The sequence below is a fragment of the Sus scrofa genome, chromosome 10, assembly GCF_054392235.1.
Source record: "Sus scrofa isolate SSC_HxYL_T2T_F1_AM1 chromosome 10, Sscrofa_HxYL_maternal_Yorkshire_Landrace_v2.0, whole genome shotgun sequence".
NCBI classification, from domain to species: domain Eukaryota; kingdom Metazoa; phylum Chordata; class Mammalia; order Artiodactyla; family Suidae; genus Sus; species Sus scrofa.
The window spans coordinates 73,248,652-73,263,628 of NC_139392.1; the positions used below are offsets into that span (position 1 = coordinate 73,248,652).

The following is a 14,977-nucleotide window of genomic DNA, read 5'->3' on the forward strand; positions in this document are numbered from 1 at the left end:
CCCGGGAACTTCCATAGGCCCTGGGTGCAGACATGAAAGAAAAAATAATAAAAGGAGCAAAGTATGTTGTCACGGGAGTTCCCATCATGTCTCAGCAGAAACGAATCCAACTAGTATCCATGAGGATGCAGGTTCAATCCCTGGTCTCTCTCAGTGGGTTAAGGATCCGTCATTACCATGAGTGTGGTATAGGTCGCAGACAAGGCTTGGATTCCGAGTTACTGTGGCTGTGGTGTAGGCCGGTGGCCACAGCTCCGATTCCACCCCTAGCCTGGCAACTTCCACATGCCACACCTACGGCCCTGAAAAGAAAAAAGAAAACATCAGGGCAGGCCACTGCTTTCAAGGAACCACATTCATTTAACCCAGAGAAATGTGTACTTCTGTAAGTAACGGCTAAACTCCCATCTCTCTTAATTTTTGTCATAATGATGTTTTTACAGGGTTTGTGCAGTGATTTAGCACATTTACGCCTTGTGACTGTCACTGTACTGTTAGGGAAAAGTGGGTTCAGGTTTTGCAATCAAAACAACATCTGGAGCAAAGTCGAACTGTAGAGGGTGTCACAAGGTGACAGTCTAAAGGGACTGTTGGCTCAACCCATCCTTCTGCACAGAGTTGAGTTCGGTGAAAGGAGCAATTCTTACATCCTTTGAAGAGTCTCGTCATTAAATCTATAACATAGCCTATTGCGAGTAAGATGCAACCCCCCCCCCCCCCAGAGTGGACAGGATGCCGAAAGGCAGCTTCCACCCAAGGGCAAGGTTCATTACCGTGGGCTCTTTGTTTGCATCTCTTGTCCTGCCGTACATCTGTTGCCTTGCGCTGCTTCAGTCTGGTCTGTGCACTTAGAGCAGATTTTACCAGGAAGACTAAGGATATGTGTTTGTAATGGCACTAAAGGGTCTCTCTTGCCTTGTTTGTATCAAGAAATTAATTGTCATCTACTCATTTCACTTACATGGACTTTCCCAAAGCGCTACCCCTACCCACAGGCGAAGCCTGGGCAGTGAAAAGACCCGTTCACAAATAGAGCTTTTTGTGAAAAACCTAAATAACATCCTGTGTCACAGCAAATGTGACAATGGGCTATTATTTCCCTCCCCATAATAGCATGTTGTCACATCTCTGTGTCCTGCGTGAATGGGAGGGATGAGAGGAGATGTAGGGAGGGGTGGGGGCGGGGCGGGGCACGCTGAAACCTTAGAGCAGCCCTTTCCGGGGTTTGCATTTTCTAAAAAAAGAGACTGCTCCTCCCGGCGGCGGTAACTCAGAGGTTCATCTCTGCAGGTGCCCGGCCTCAGCCTCGAGTGCATTTCCAGAGACGAGCCCTGCGCCTGCCAGAGAACACCAGCTACAGTGACCTGACCGCCTTTCTCACGGCCGCCAGCTCCCCCTCGGAGGTGGACGGATTTCCTTATTTGCGAGGATTAGATGGAAACGGAACAGGTAATGTGATTCTCATCTCTTTTTGCCCTCGAGGGATCTTCGTTTGCATCTTCATATGTGTTTGTACCTTTTAAGTGGGCGAGACCCCTGTGCAGAAGGGCAGTTTTGCCTACAAGTTCAAGTGCGTTGAAACTCATTTAAGGAGTTCAGTCTGCACCAGTGCAGGGCTGGACTTTAGTGCATTTGTCTCCCTGAGCCTTTCTCCTGGTACCAGTTGCCTTGAGCATCTTCTCTGAGTTCTTTTTGCCCTGATGAAGTATATTTAATTCCCAGCAGTTCTTTTGACTGAAAAGAAAATTTTAAGTGTCGGATCCGAGTGAGAAGTTTTCTGTCCCCTGTCCTTGGCCTCTGCCCACTTGTGTTTGGAGGAGCAGCCTGCCCAGCAGTGCAGAGAAGCACAGCCCCACCCCGCCGCCACGTGTCACAGCTGGAAAGGGAGGGGACAGGGTGGCACTGGGTCTGAGAAGTTCACAGCAGTGCCTCCGCCCACCAACGAGGGGAGCTCTTGGGATCAGGGAGCCTCTGGGCTCCACCGGAAGAGTCCATCCGGCCTTTTCCCATGGCCTCCCATTTCTCTCTCTGCCTTGAGTTTGCTTCTCTCTTTGCCTGGCACTCAGCAAAGAGCAGTCAGGTTTATAGTTGATTTTGAATTGTCTCCTGGCAGACCTCTAAGTCCGCTCAGTCATTCTCATGCTCTACTGGCAGGACACACATTGCTCAAAGATCAGAGACACCAAAAGCCACCAGCCAGAAAACAGGTAATAACTGCTCATCAGTAAGAGACCGCCTTCTGGAGTTCCTGTTGTGGCTCAGCAGGTTAAGAGCCCGACATATTCTCCCTGACAATGCAGGTTTGATTCCTGGCCTCGCTCAGTGGCTTAAGGATCCAGTGTTGCCACAAGCTACAGTGTAGTTCGGAGATGCACCTTGGATCAGCGTTGCTGTGGCTGTTGTGTAGGCCGGCAGCTGCAGCTCTGATTTGACCCTTAGCCCGGGAACTTCCATATGCTGCAAGTTTGGCCATAAAAGGGGTGGGGGGGGGGGAGACCTCCTTCTACCTCCATTCACAGCCAACAGAACTTGGTACTAATGTGTGATCCCTGGTCCTCCTCCTGCTGAACAGAGTTTGGCAGGGACTGAGTCTCGAATCATTTTCTTGTCTCCTCCTCTTCTTTTCCCCAACATTTTCCACGAGTCATCACATAAACTTGAAAACCAGAGGCTGTTCTGGGTTAGCTCCCACTAGGCAAGTACATAATTGCATTTCCCAGGGACGCTTTGATTGAATTTCACCTAATTGTCCGGTGCTGAAAAGAAACTGATCGTCCTGCAAAAGCTTTTACACCTGCAACAGCTGATCCGCTTTGTAGAATGTTAATAAATGTCTGGTTATGGATCAGGGTGACCTGGTGATTGGTTGCTTGCTTTTCCTCCCTCTGCCAGTACTACTTTTGAGAAATATTTTTTTTCCTTCTAAGTTTGGCCTGATGAAGATGCCATGAGTATGTCCATCACCAACTACAGGACAAATGCATGGTGGTCATCTTAAGTGAATATAATGGGGGGAAAAGGTTGACTTTTAATTTAAAGGGGCAGCGCTGGGCAAAGAGCAGTGTTTCGGGGAAGATGCTCACCTGCGGCCATCGTGGAACTTCCATCCAGCCTCCGTCATAAAGCCCTGAGTCAGAGGGATGACCTCATTCCTTGGAGCTCATTCATTCTTCTGTGCCCCAATCCAAGAGCTCTTGAATGAATGATGAAACCCCAGATGATGATAATGAGGGAGAATAACACAGCTCGGGACTATTGATTTAGAGGAGTTTATTTTAAAATCGCTCTGTCATTTCCAAGGGAGAAGAGAAGGTCTTTGGAAGGTTGTATACCCCTGTTTTTCTGCTGAAATGACTGGTTAGGTGACCAAGGAAGAATCAGCCCATCAACTAGGGCTTCTCTTCTGCCCCACGGTTGCCTCCTGGTTTGGGGTTTTTTTTTGTTTTGTTTTGTTTTTGTCTTTTTGCCATTTCTTGGGCTGCTCCTGCGTCATATGGAGGTTCCCAGGCTAGGGGTCTAATCAGAGCTGTAGCCACCAGTCTACGCCAGAGCCACAGCAATGTGGGATCCGAGCCGTGTCTGCAACCTACACATGGCAACGCCACATCCTTTAACCACTGAGCAAGGCCAGGGACCGAACCCACAACCTCATGGTTCTTAGTCGGATTCGTTAACCACTGTGCCATGAAGGGAACTCCTGCCTCCTGTTTGATGAAATGCATCTAAGAGGTTTCAGCTGAGAATGAGAGCCTGGACCCCACAAACCTATGTGAGATGACAAGGCGCTGAATGACAGAATTCAGCAAAGTAAACAGAGGCCAGAGATGCGATTAGAAAGTGACTGCTTCCCTGGTGTGTCCTGGGGGTGGTTGTCCCCCCGCCCCCTTTGAGGGAGTTTCCAGAGTTGGAAACAGGGAAATGCAGCCACGTGAGATTTCAGCCAGTTGCTCATTTGCGCATTCCCCTGCATCCCCACAGCATCGCACTCTCCACTGTGGTTGCTAAGGAAACACGGAGCTGTCCTGTGATGTTCCCAAGGGGTTCTCAAGTAATTCCTTCTGCTAGTAACTCCGGGAAGACAGAGAAGGAATCAGTAATAGGATTAATGTGGAAAGTCAAACAGAACTTTAAATGCTCTTGGAGCAAAACTGCTCTTGTTCTAAGTGATGGATTGGTGCCCTCCTAACACAGCTGGTCCAGCCGTGCTGCTTTTGCTGACAGACACCTGTCTTTATTCAGTAGAAGTCAGGTAACCTCAAGTTGGAACAGGATGGAGAAACTCATTATATAGAGAACTCACCCTTCTTGTCAAGAGTTACAGCCTCACTCATAACAAGGGCTGGAAGGGAAACAATGTAGCCCTTCAAAGTAGGAGCCCTTCCAGAATAAAGTGGGAGGGCAGAATAAAGAGGCAGGGGGTAGAAGCCTTGAGAGAGGAAAGAGACCTCAAGGAAGCAGATTTAAGTGCTTGCAATGTCTTCCAACAGAGGACATTTTGAAGAACATTAAATCACGCGAACCTCGTGCGTGTTGCTTTAAGGATCATGCCCCTTTCCAGTGCTGTTCTTACTTCCGAGTATCTACAGCAGCATTTGTTTCTTTCTGTAGACTTATAGAAAAGCATCTAGTCCAACCTCCTTAGTTGTGCAGACAAGAAATACAGACCACAGAGGAGGGACGTAACCTGCCCAAAGTCGCATGAGCAGCAGGTGACAGATCTGGTCCTGGGACCGTGGCTTTCTGGACCAGGGATGTGCAAGATAATAGGAAGGAAACCTTGAAGGAGAATGAGTGGGGACAATGGGGATACCATCTCTAGGAATCAAGAGACGTTAAGTGGAAGGAAAGGATGGGGGAGGATTCGGGGGGCTTTCTGCTCTGCCCGCTGCTTCCCTGGCTGACTTCCTGCCTCCAGTTGGATGAAAGAAGCAGCCACTACCTAATTGAAAACATTACCTCTACATTGTTTCTACAAAAGCTAGTAAGTTCCTTAATTTCTAAGTTCTTTCTCATCCAGAGAATCTAACAGAGCCTAGAGAGGGACCCTGGAGACCTGGCTTTTGCTCCTCTGTCGCCTCTGGGCATTTGGCACATTTAGGTCCACCATCCACGAAACATTTTGACTAGAAATATAGTAAATTCTGGGATTTCTTCTTCTTCACCCTAAAATGAAATGGCCACAATAAAAGATTTCAGATCTTGAATCTCTGATGCCAACATGGACCTTGTGATGAGGTCCTCATTTCCATGCCTTTTCCTTCTTTGGAAAACAGAGATGAGTGTAAATCGTAAGAGATGGTACTATTAGTAGCTGTGTAGACATTTCTCTGCAAAGAGTTTAACTATCACTTGTTGTTGAAACTCGAAAATTCACTCTATTTGCCTAAAATGTTTAAATTTAGTCTCATCGGGGAGATCCTGCTGTGGCACAGAGGGTTAAGGATCTGGCATTGTCACTGCACCCACTCAGGTTGCTCCTATGCCACAGGGTGGATCTCTGGCCCGGGAACTTCCACATGCTGCAGGCCCAGCCAAAAAATAAATATAAAAAGAAATAAATGTAGTCTAATTAAAGGTTTGCATTAGCTCAGGAAGTTAATAGGTAAGCACATAAAGTAGCTTAATAAAAAAAAAAAATGCCATAAGTTGCATTTTAATACAGCTTAAATTTTTCCATCACAGTGTTTTCATCATTGTGTTCAAGGGAAGATTTTAAATTATGAGCGAATACATGTTATATGATATATTATATTTCACTGGAGAAAATTTTTTTCTCAAATGGATCACTTAAGTGTACAAATATAATATCGCTCTCATAAGCATTCCCCAATTTAGCTGTAAAGTAGACAGTCCTTAAAGCATTGGCGCAGATAAAAGGCCTCTAATGTAGAATAATTGGTATATTAAATTCCTTTTAAACAGATCAAAATAACAGTGGCAGCCCAAAGAATTCATAAATGTTTCCAGTCCAAGTTTTCCATAGTGTACTTTGAGTGGAAGGCAGTTAATGTTTTTGAAGTACTCCTTGAAGAAAATACACTCTTCTTTTTTTTTTAAGCGGTCTCTGATTTAAAACATTTGGTTTTGGAATTCCCGCCGTGGCGCAGTGATTAACGAATCCGACTAGGAACCATGAGGCTGAGGGTTCGATCCCTGCCCTTGCTCAGTGGGTTAAGGATTTGGTGTTGCCGTGAGCTGTGGTGTAGGTCGCAGACGCGGCTGAGATCCCAAGTTGCTGTGGCTCCGGCGTAGGCCGGCAGCCACAGCTCCGATTCGACCCCTAGCCTGGGAACCTCCACATGCTGCAGAAGTGGCCCCAGAAAAGGAAAAAAATAAATAAAATAAAAGTAAATGAAAATAAAAATAAAACATTTGGTTTCCTTATGGCAATCGTCCAAGTCATCAGCGTGTCCGCGGGGCTCACTTTATATCGGAGTTGATTTCGGGATGTCCACACCCACCTGCTCTCCCACCATAGGCAGTCCTTTCCCTTTTGAAGCCTTTTCTTGCACAGCAGTTAGAATAGGCACACACGAGCTTGCTCTCAGCCCTACCCCAAACTAGTGTGTGTTTGTGGACCAGCCCCCCCCCCAACTCCCCACTCTGAGCCTCTTTGTGTACATGCAAAATGGGGTTATACCTACCTTAGAATGTCTCGGTGAGGATTGTGTGTGTAAGGTACTTAACACAGTCTTTGGAGTTCCCACAGGATCGGCAGCATCTCTGCAGCACCAGGACACAGGTTCAGTCCCCAGCCCAGCACAGTGGGTTAAAAGATCCCGCCTTGTTGCAGCTGCAGCGTGGGGGTCACAACTGTGGCTCGGATCTGATCCCTGGCCTGGGAACTCCATATGCGGCAGGGCAGCAAAAAAAGAGAGAGAGGAAAAAAAATACAGTCCTTCGCTTTTAAGAAATCTGATCGTCAGTAGATGGGAGCTCTTATGTGTTTCTGTAAACAGTTTCTGCAGGCACAGGGAGGTCCTTCGTGTGATGTGATGGACAATGCCTCTTGCTTCCAGGAAACGGCACCAGGTATGACCTGACCCCGGTCACGGCCGTCAGTGTCCACTTGCTCAGCAGCGATGGAACGCCCGTGTTGGTGGATGGTCCCATTTATGTCACCGTGCCCCTGGCCACACAGAGCAGTCTGAGACACAATGCCTATGTCACAGCGTGGCGGTTTGACCAGAAGCTGGGTAAGCAAGACCTCCGTGCCAGCGGTCGGCTAACAGATGACTTCATTAACTGTTTGATTCCCCTTTTAAGGAGCCTGTGAGGGAGTTCCCATCGTGGCTCAGTGGTTAACGAACCCAACTAGTATCCATGAGGATGCAGGTTTGATCCCTGGCCTCACATGGTGGTAAAGGATCCCAGCTCAGATCCCGAGTTGCTGGGGCCGTGGCGTAGGCCAGAGGCCGTAGCTCCAATTCCACCCTTAGCCTGGTAACCTCCATGTGCCGAGGGTGTGGCCTTAAAAAGCCCAAAAAGAAAAGAAGCCTGTGAAAGTTTCTTTTCCTTGAAGTTAGTGAATACTGTTACTGGGAGTGCATGGCACAGTTTGTGCTGCGTAAGCTTGAAATGCCCTTTGGAGTTCTTTATTTTATTTTATTTTATTTTTTTGTGCATATTTAAGCTAATTTACTTGAAGAGAATCTTTAAAGGTTATTAGAGCTAAATGGGCTCACCTAAGCTTTATCCTTTTATTCTTTAGAAAGTCACATGCTCTCTCTTGGTTATGTGGTTTTTTTTTTTTCTGTTCCTTGAAAAATGAAAAAAACATAGCAAATGCTATACAAAAAATAAATATAAAAACTTACTCATGATCCCGCCACCTAGAAAAACCCCCAGTAGTACTTGGGATTACAGACAGCCCTTGTCCTGTGGCAGTTCATCTTATTGCACTTTGCCGACACTGCATGTTTTACATATTGAACGTGTGCTGTAACCCTCTGTTGTCAGATGATGGTGAGCATTTTTTTAGCAATAAGGTATTTTTTAATTAGAATATGTGTCTTGCTTTTTTAGGCATAGTGTTATTACATAGTTAATGGACTACAGCATAGGATAAACATAACTTTTATATGCACTGGGAAACCAAAAATTCATGTGACCCACTTTATTGCGATGTTGGCAATATATTACAGTAGGTCTGGAGCAGAACCCACAGTATCTCCGAGGTGAGCCAGTCTTTCTTTCCAGCCACTTCACTGGGCATGTATATGTATGTATTAGTTACCTTTTGCTGCGCAACAGGTGGCCCTCAAACTCACTAACTTTAAAACAGCAGTGAACATCTGTTATCTCACAGGTTGGGAATGTCAGGAACCCAGGCACACCCTAGGTGGTTTGGGACCAGGGTCTCTGACGAGGTTGCAGTCAGGCTGTCAGCCGGCTCCTCCCAGGATCCAGCAGGGGCTGGCAAGTGGCTTTCAGCCCTCAGCTTCTCTCTGGCTGTTGGCCAGAGACTTCAATTCCTGGCCACGTGGTCATCCCCATAGGGCCACTCACAGTATGACAGCTTGCTCCCACTGGAACAGGTGACCCAAGAGAAATGTTTAAATAACTAAAAATACAGAAGCACAGGTGGCCAAAGTAGAAGTCACAGTCTTCTATAACCTGATGCCAAAGCAGCCTCCCCTCACTTCTTTGCATGTGCTGGTAGGGACAGAGCTTAATGCTGATACAGTACAGTGGCCTGGGGGCAGTGGCGGTGGTACAGGTGTATAAACACCAGGAGTGGAAGTCCTGGGACCCTCTTATGGGCTGCCTTCCAAAAAATACAAGTTTAACAGAAAGGGGATTATGTGTCTATACTGTTCTATAACAGGCCCTTAAAACCCATTTGTAGGAGTTCCTTGGTGGCTCAGCAGGTTAAGGATCTGGCACTATCACTGCTGTGGCTCTGGTCACTGCTCTAGCACAAGTTCAATCCCTGCCCTGGGTACTTCCATATGCTGTGAGTGTAGCAAACACAAACAAAAAAAACCCCAATTTGTATATCATGAACATCTTTCCATAGCATTATTATTCCACAGCAGCTATTCTTCTGCAATGTCAGTGTTAATGATTGCATAGTATTCTCTTATGTGTGCATGTCATAATTCAATTGCTCAATCCTCAACAACTAGAAAAAGCATTTCTATTCTTACCAGTGCTATGATGAATATCTTTGTAGGTAGCAAAATTTCACACATAGCCATGAGTATTTCATTAGGAAAACATTTTAGAAGTGGAATTGCTGACTTTAAAATGTACACAATTCTAAAGCTTTTAATATATATTTCCAAATGTCTCTCTAGGAAGTTTTACAGTTGATGTTTGTGATAAGAATGCAGGAGGACATGCTTGAGCTTAGGATTTTGACAGCATGTTGGTTCTTATACCCTAATGGTTCTCAATCCCATGAAAGGCAAACTTGAGGAGTGCCCAGGTAGTTCAGCAGGTTAAGGATCCAGCATCAGTTGTCACAGCTATGGCTTCAGTTACTGCTGTGGCCTGGGTTCACTCCCTGGCCCGGGAACTTCAGAATTTTAAAACTGTTAGTCCATGCATAAAAATTGTTGGGAGATTTTGGTATCACATGTATTTTCAAAGACGTCTTGTTCCTTGAGTAGTGAGATTCTAGTTTTAGGAATTAATATTTAAAAATAAATGTTTGCTGGGCTTTCTGGGGTTTGGGGGGACTGGGGTTGGTTTTGTTTTGTGTTGATTTGGTTGAACTTTCCAGTTGCTAACAGACTGCATAATTATCCGTGAGGCATGCAGGGCCTTCCCTGGACGTAGCAACCTGCTGTTGTATAAAGGACGGAGCTGCCGCCTGGCGTGTGCTGCGCTGAGTCACATGGCCCCTTTGTCCACTGGCCTGCGTCCTTCCCAACTTGATGACTTTTTGAGGCACGTGGTCCTGGGCAGGACATAGGAGCCCTGGGCTCCCAGGAGAGAGCAGCTAGGAGGAAGCCCCAAGGAAGATGGGAATTGTGCAGGGAGAGAAGGATGTGGAAAACAAAGCAATGCCAGAGAATAGGAAGGATACGGAAAAGCTTGTGTTTTGCCTCCTGAAGCCCTGGATCTGCCACTTGGAAAACTCTCAGTCCCACCGAGGGGGATCACCTGTGCCAGTTTCCTCACCTGTACGAGGCACACATTTGTTGAGGCCCTCACCCCACTGAGTGGTCTCCCTCTCCGCCCAGGTTGGCCCCCAACACGCTGGGCCAGTGGTCCGAAGCAGAGTGTGTGGCTAAGAGCAGGAGCTTGGGGGACATACTGGATTGAAATTCCAGCTCTGCTGGCCACCAGCTGTGTGGCCCTGGCCAGGTTATTTAACCTCTCTCTGCCATGGTTTTCTCAACTGTGAAATGGGAATGATAATAGTACCTAATGTTGTTGTGCCGTGTATTTATTGGTCAGAGTTCTCCAGAGAAGCAGAACCAGTAGGATGTGGGTGCTTGATTTATTTTACGGAAATGGCTTATGTACTTGCAGAGACTGGCAAGTCCAAAATCTGCAGAGTGGGGAGTTCCCGTCGTGGCTCAGCAGCTAACGAACCCGATTAGTATCCATGAGGACACAGGTTCAATCCCTGGCCTCGCTCAGTGGCTTAAGGATCTGGTGTTGCCGTGAGCTGTGGTGTAGCTCACAGATGAGGCTCAGATCTGGTGTTGCTGTGGGTGTGGTGCAGGCCGGCAGCTGTAGCTCTGATTCGACCCCTAGCCTGGAAACTTCCATATGCCATGGGTGTAGCCCTAAAAAAATATATAAATTAAATAAAATCTGCAGGGTTGGCCAGAAGACTGGAAACCCAGAGAAGAGGTGATGTTGCAGCACGAGTCCAAAGGACCCTCTGCTGGCAGAATTCCCTCTTTCTCAGGAAAGGTCAGTCTTTTTCTTAAAATCTTCAGCTGATGAGATGAGGCCCACCCATGTTATGACGCATAATCTGCTCTACTCAATCTACTGATTTAAACATTAATATCATCTTGAAAATGCTTCCTGACGGAGCTTCCATTGTGGCTCAGCAGGTTAAGAACCCAGCATATTCTCCATGAGGATGTGGGTTTGATCCCTGGCCTGACTCAGTGGGTAAAAGATCTGGCATTGCCACAAGTTACAGCATAGATCAGCACCTGCAGCTCTGATTTGACCCTTAGCCTGTGAACTTGCATATGCTGCAGGTGAGGCTGTAAAAAGAAGGGAAGAAAAATATATGTTCTTGGCAACATCCAGGTGTGTTTGGTCAAACATCTGGGTGCCATGATCTAGCCAGGCTGACACATCAAATTAACCACCCGAAGGAATAAATCAGTTAGTATTTGTAAGAAGCTTCATTCAGGGCCTGGTACCTAGTGCACCACCCTGAGAGCTTACTCCATGAGCAAAGGTCTCCCCCATTCTACAGAAGGGCTTCTCGAACTGTGACATCAAACTCACTTTCCCAGATTCCCTGTAGCCCAGATTTCCCGAAGGATTGTTCTCCACATGATGCTTCCATTTCCTGACCCACTGCAGTCCCGCTTCTGCCGCCCACGCTTCAGAAACCACAGTCTCTGAGTTCAGTAGCAGCTGTGTGCTTGTGAAATCAGGGGACCGCCTCATCCTCTTGGATATCCCTGCAGCATCTGTGTCCCTCTCCTCTCTTTAGAAAGGAAGGCCACCCTCCCTTAGTGCTCTGACTCAGTGTCCCCCTGAGTCCTCTCCTGTCACACCCTGGGCTCTGCCCCACGCCCAGCTCTTAACTTACTTGCCAAGCCATCGCTGGAGCATCTGACTGCTTCTCACAGCCACCTGTGTACCCAAGGCTGACCTCTGATCTGTGTTTCTGACTGTCTGTTGCACATCTGTCTCTGGATGTCCTCCGGGAAACTCAGACTTGCATGCCTGAAACAGACCCATTGACTCCTCTCACCTCAGCCCCTACTCCTGCTCATTTCTGTGCAGGGTACCATCTGCCAGGCCCTCCAAGTAGAGACCCCAGAGGCAAGCCCCACCTATGCTTTTGCTTCACCACCCTGCCCCACCTGAGGCCACATCTGGTCCCCTGCAAGGTTGTGTGGATGTCACATCAGTGTTTCTCCAGCCTCCCGTCTCCTCTCCTTCTGTCTGGGTTCAGACTCTTTGCGCTTTTCTGGCCAGTCTCTGCAGCTGTCTGTCTTCAGCCCCTCCTTCCCCCCACCAGATCTGTGCTGCCACTTGGGCTGTCTTTGAAAACCACGTACCCCTTTCCCACGTGAGAACATCTCAGAGCTACCCACAGCGAGGCGGTGCACCCTCCTGCGCACGGCGCACGGCTCTCTTCAGAGCAGGCCCCTGCCTGGCTCTCCAGCTCACTTCCAGCCGCTGTCCCTTGCACACACCTCGTTGATTGTCACATTGCGTGAGCATGATCTCACCTTTCAAGTCCCTTTCTCCATCCCCTGACCGGTCATTTGGTCCCTCCTGAGCACTGTCCATTCAGCAGATGTGTATGAGACGCTAGACGTGTATGACGCCATGGCCTGGCAGCATCTCAGTTATTTTCTGTGTCCTATCACCTCTGCCTTATCTTTGAATCCTCATGATCAAGAACAGTTCCTGGCAGTTGCTAGGTACCCACCTAAAATGTTTGCTGCATGATTGAATCAGATGAAGAGCGTTCAGATGTTTTAAGATTCAAGATGGGTTTAAGATATTACAGTACAGGAGTTTCCGTCGTGGCTCAGCGGTTAACAAACCCAACTAGCATCCATGAGGATGTGGGTTCAATCCCTGGCCTCTCTCAGTGGGTAAAGGATCTGGCATTGCTGTGAGCTGTGGTGTAGGTCGCAGTTGCGGGTCAGATCCTGCATTGCTGTGGCTGTGGCTGTGGCAGGTGGCTACAGCTCCGATTGGACCCCTAGCCTGGAAACCTCCATATGCCGCAAGTGTAGCCCTAAAAAGACAAAAAGACCAAAAAAAAAAAAAAAAAAAAAAGATATTACAGTATAAGTGTTCCTGCTGTGGAGCAGCAGGTTACAGACACAGTGTTGTCTCTGCGGCGGCACAGGTTTGATCCCCAGCCCAGCACGGTGGGTTAAAGATACAGCGTTGCTACGGCTGTGACATAGGTCACAACTGCTACTTGGATTCAGTCCCTGGCCCAGGAACTTGCATATGCCACATGTTCGGCTGAAAAAGAAAAAAGAAAGATATTACTTGGAGTTCCCACCATGGTGCAGTGGAAATAAATCCAACTAGGAACCATGAGGTTTCGGGTTCGATCCCTGGCCTTGATCAGTGGGTTAAGGATCCAGCATTGCCGTGAGCTGTGATGTAGGTCGCAGACGCCGCTCTGATCCCACGTTGCTATGGCTGTGGCGGAGGCCAGCAGCAAGAGCTCCAATTAGACCCCTAGCCTAGGAATCTCCATATGCCATGGGTGTGGCCCTAAAAAGACAAAAAAAAAAGGTATTACAGTATACCATTGATGCTTAAGATGACTTTATACATAGAATTAACCTTTACATATCTACATAGATATACACTGATTTCTTTTTCTTTTTAGAGCTATGGCTTCGGCACATGTAAGTTCCTGGGTTAGGGGTGAAATCACAGCTGCAGCTGTCAGCCTTCACCACAACCACCACAATCCCAGATCCCAGCCACATCTTCAGCCTACGTCACAGTTTGTGGCAACACCAGATCCTTAACCCACTGAGTGAGACCAGGATTAAACCCACATCCTCACAGACACCATGTGGGGTTCTTAACCCACTTTGCCACAACAGGAATTCCAGATAGACATTGTATTTAAAAATAGTGCTTTGCAGGAGTTCCCTGGTGGTCTAGTGGTTAGGATTCAGCACTTTTATGACTTCAGCCCAAGTTCAGTTCTTGGTCTGGGAACTGAGATCCCACATCAAGATGCTGCACACTGCGGCCAAAAACAAAAAAAAATGATGCTTTGAGCACTTGTCTGGAGAGAGAACAGGTATGGATTTTCTTTGTCCTAGAGCTTCCATCCTTGCTGCTATGATTCTTCTCCTCCTTCCTGCCACCTCATTTTTAAATGAATATATTTGACCACAGCTGAATAGGGCTGGGGTAGGAAAGCTCGTATTCCTAATAGAAGGATGCTTTCAATAGGGAGTCATACCCAGCATTGTCCTAATGAAATGGCACAGGTCTGTAGCAGCAGCATCCCTGATCACCTTAGTTTATTTTGTCTACAGCCCTCAAACAACAGAAGTTTATTTTTACAAAATTCTGCTGTCTCTGGCAGGCTGAATAATGCTCCCCCCACCCTGCATATCTCCACATCCTAATCCCTGGACCCTGTGACTCTGACCTTATCTGATGAAGGGACTTTGCAAATGTGACTCAGTTAAGAATCTTGAAGTGGGTAACTTCCCCTGGATTATCCTCGGGGGCCCACTGGAATCACAGTGGTCCTTATGGGGAGAAGGCAGCTGGAATCAGAGTCGGAGGAGGTGGCAACGCAGTGACAGAGGCAGAAATGGGAGTTTGAAAATGGGGGAAGGGACCACAAGCCAAGGAAAGACGGCAGCAGGAGGAGCTGGAAAAGGCATGGAAATGGGTTCTCCCTCCAGAAGGAAGCAGCCCATCTGATACTGATTTTGGCCTGTGACCTCTAGAGCAATAAGAGAATAAATATGTGTGGTTTTATGCCACAGTTATGGTAATTTATTACAAGAGCAAAAAGAAATTCATACACTAATAGACATCAGTGAAAACAAAGAAATGTGCCTTGTTGTGAAACCTCCAAAATGTAAGTTATCTAATTTTCTACTTCCTCTCTGGAAAGAATCCACATGGCCTTAAGCCTTTTATCATTGAGAATCTTCATTGTGTAGTTAATGTGTTTCCGTTTAAATGGTCTTTTTAACTTAGTATCTACAGTGAAACATGTAACTGCCAAATTTCTAGCTCTAACAGATTGGATGCGTGCAGAGAAAAGCCAACGTTTGGCTAGTCATTCAAAAATGGTCCAATGAATTAAAATATG

General features: G+C 47.1%; 1 protein-coding gene across 3 annotated transcripts in view; it reads left to right on the forward strand.

Annotated features, from left to right (window-relative positions):
- FAM171A1 (family with sequence similarity 171 member A1) overlaps positions 1 to 14,977 on the forward strand; it is a 151,390-nt gene that overhangs the window by 112,257 nt on the left and 24,156 nt on the right. For all 3 annotated transcript variants that reach the window (XM_021064835.2, XM_084980241.1, XM_003130736.7), the window contains 2 exons: positions 1,291 to 1,449; positions 7,020 to 7,196. In XM_021064835.2, coding sequence (XP_020920494.1) covers positions 1,291 to 1,449; positions 7,020 to 7,196 — 336 coding nt within the window. The remainder of the gene's footprint in view (positions 1 to 1,290; positions 1,450 to 7,019; positions 7,197 to 14,977) is intronic.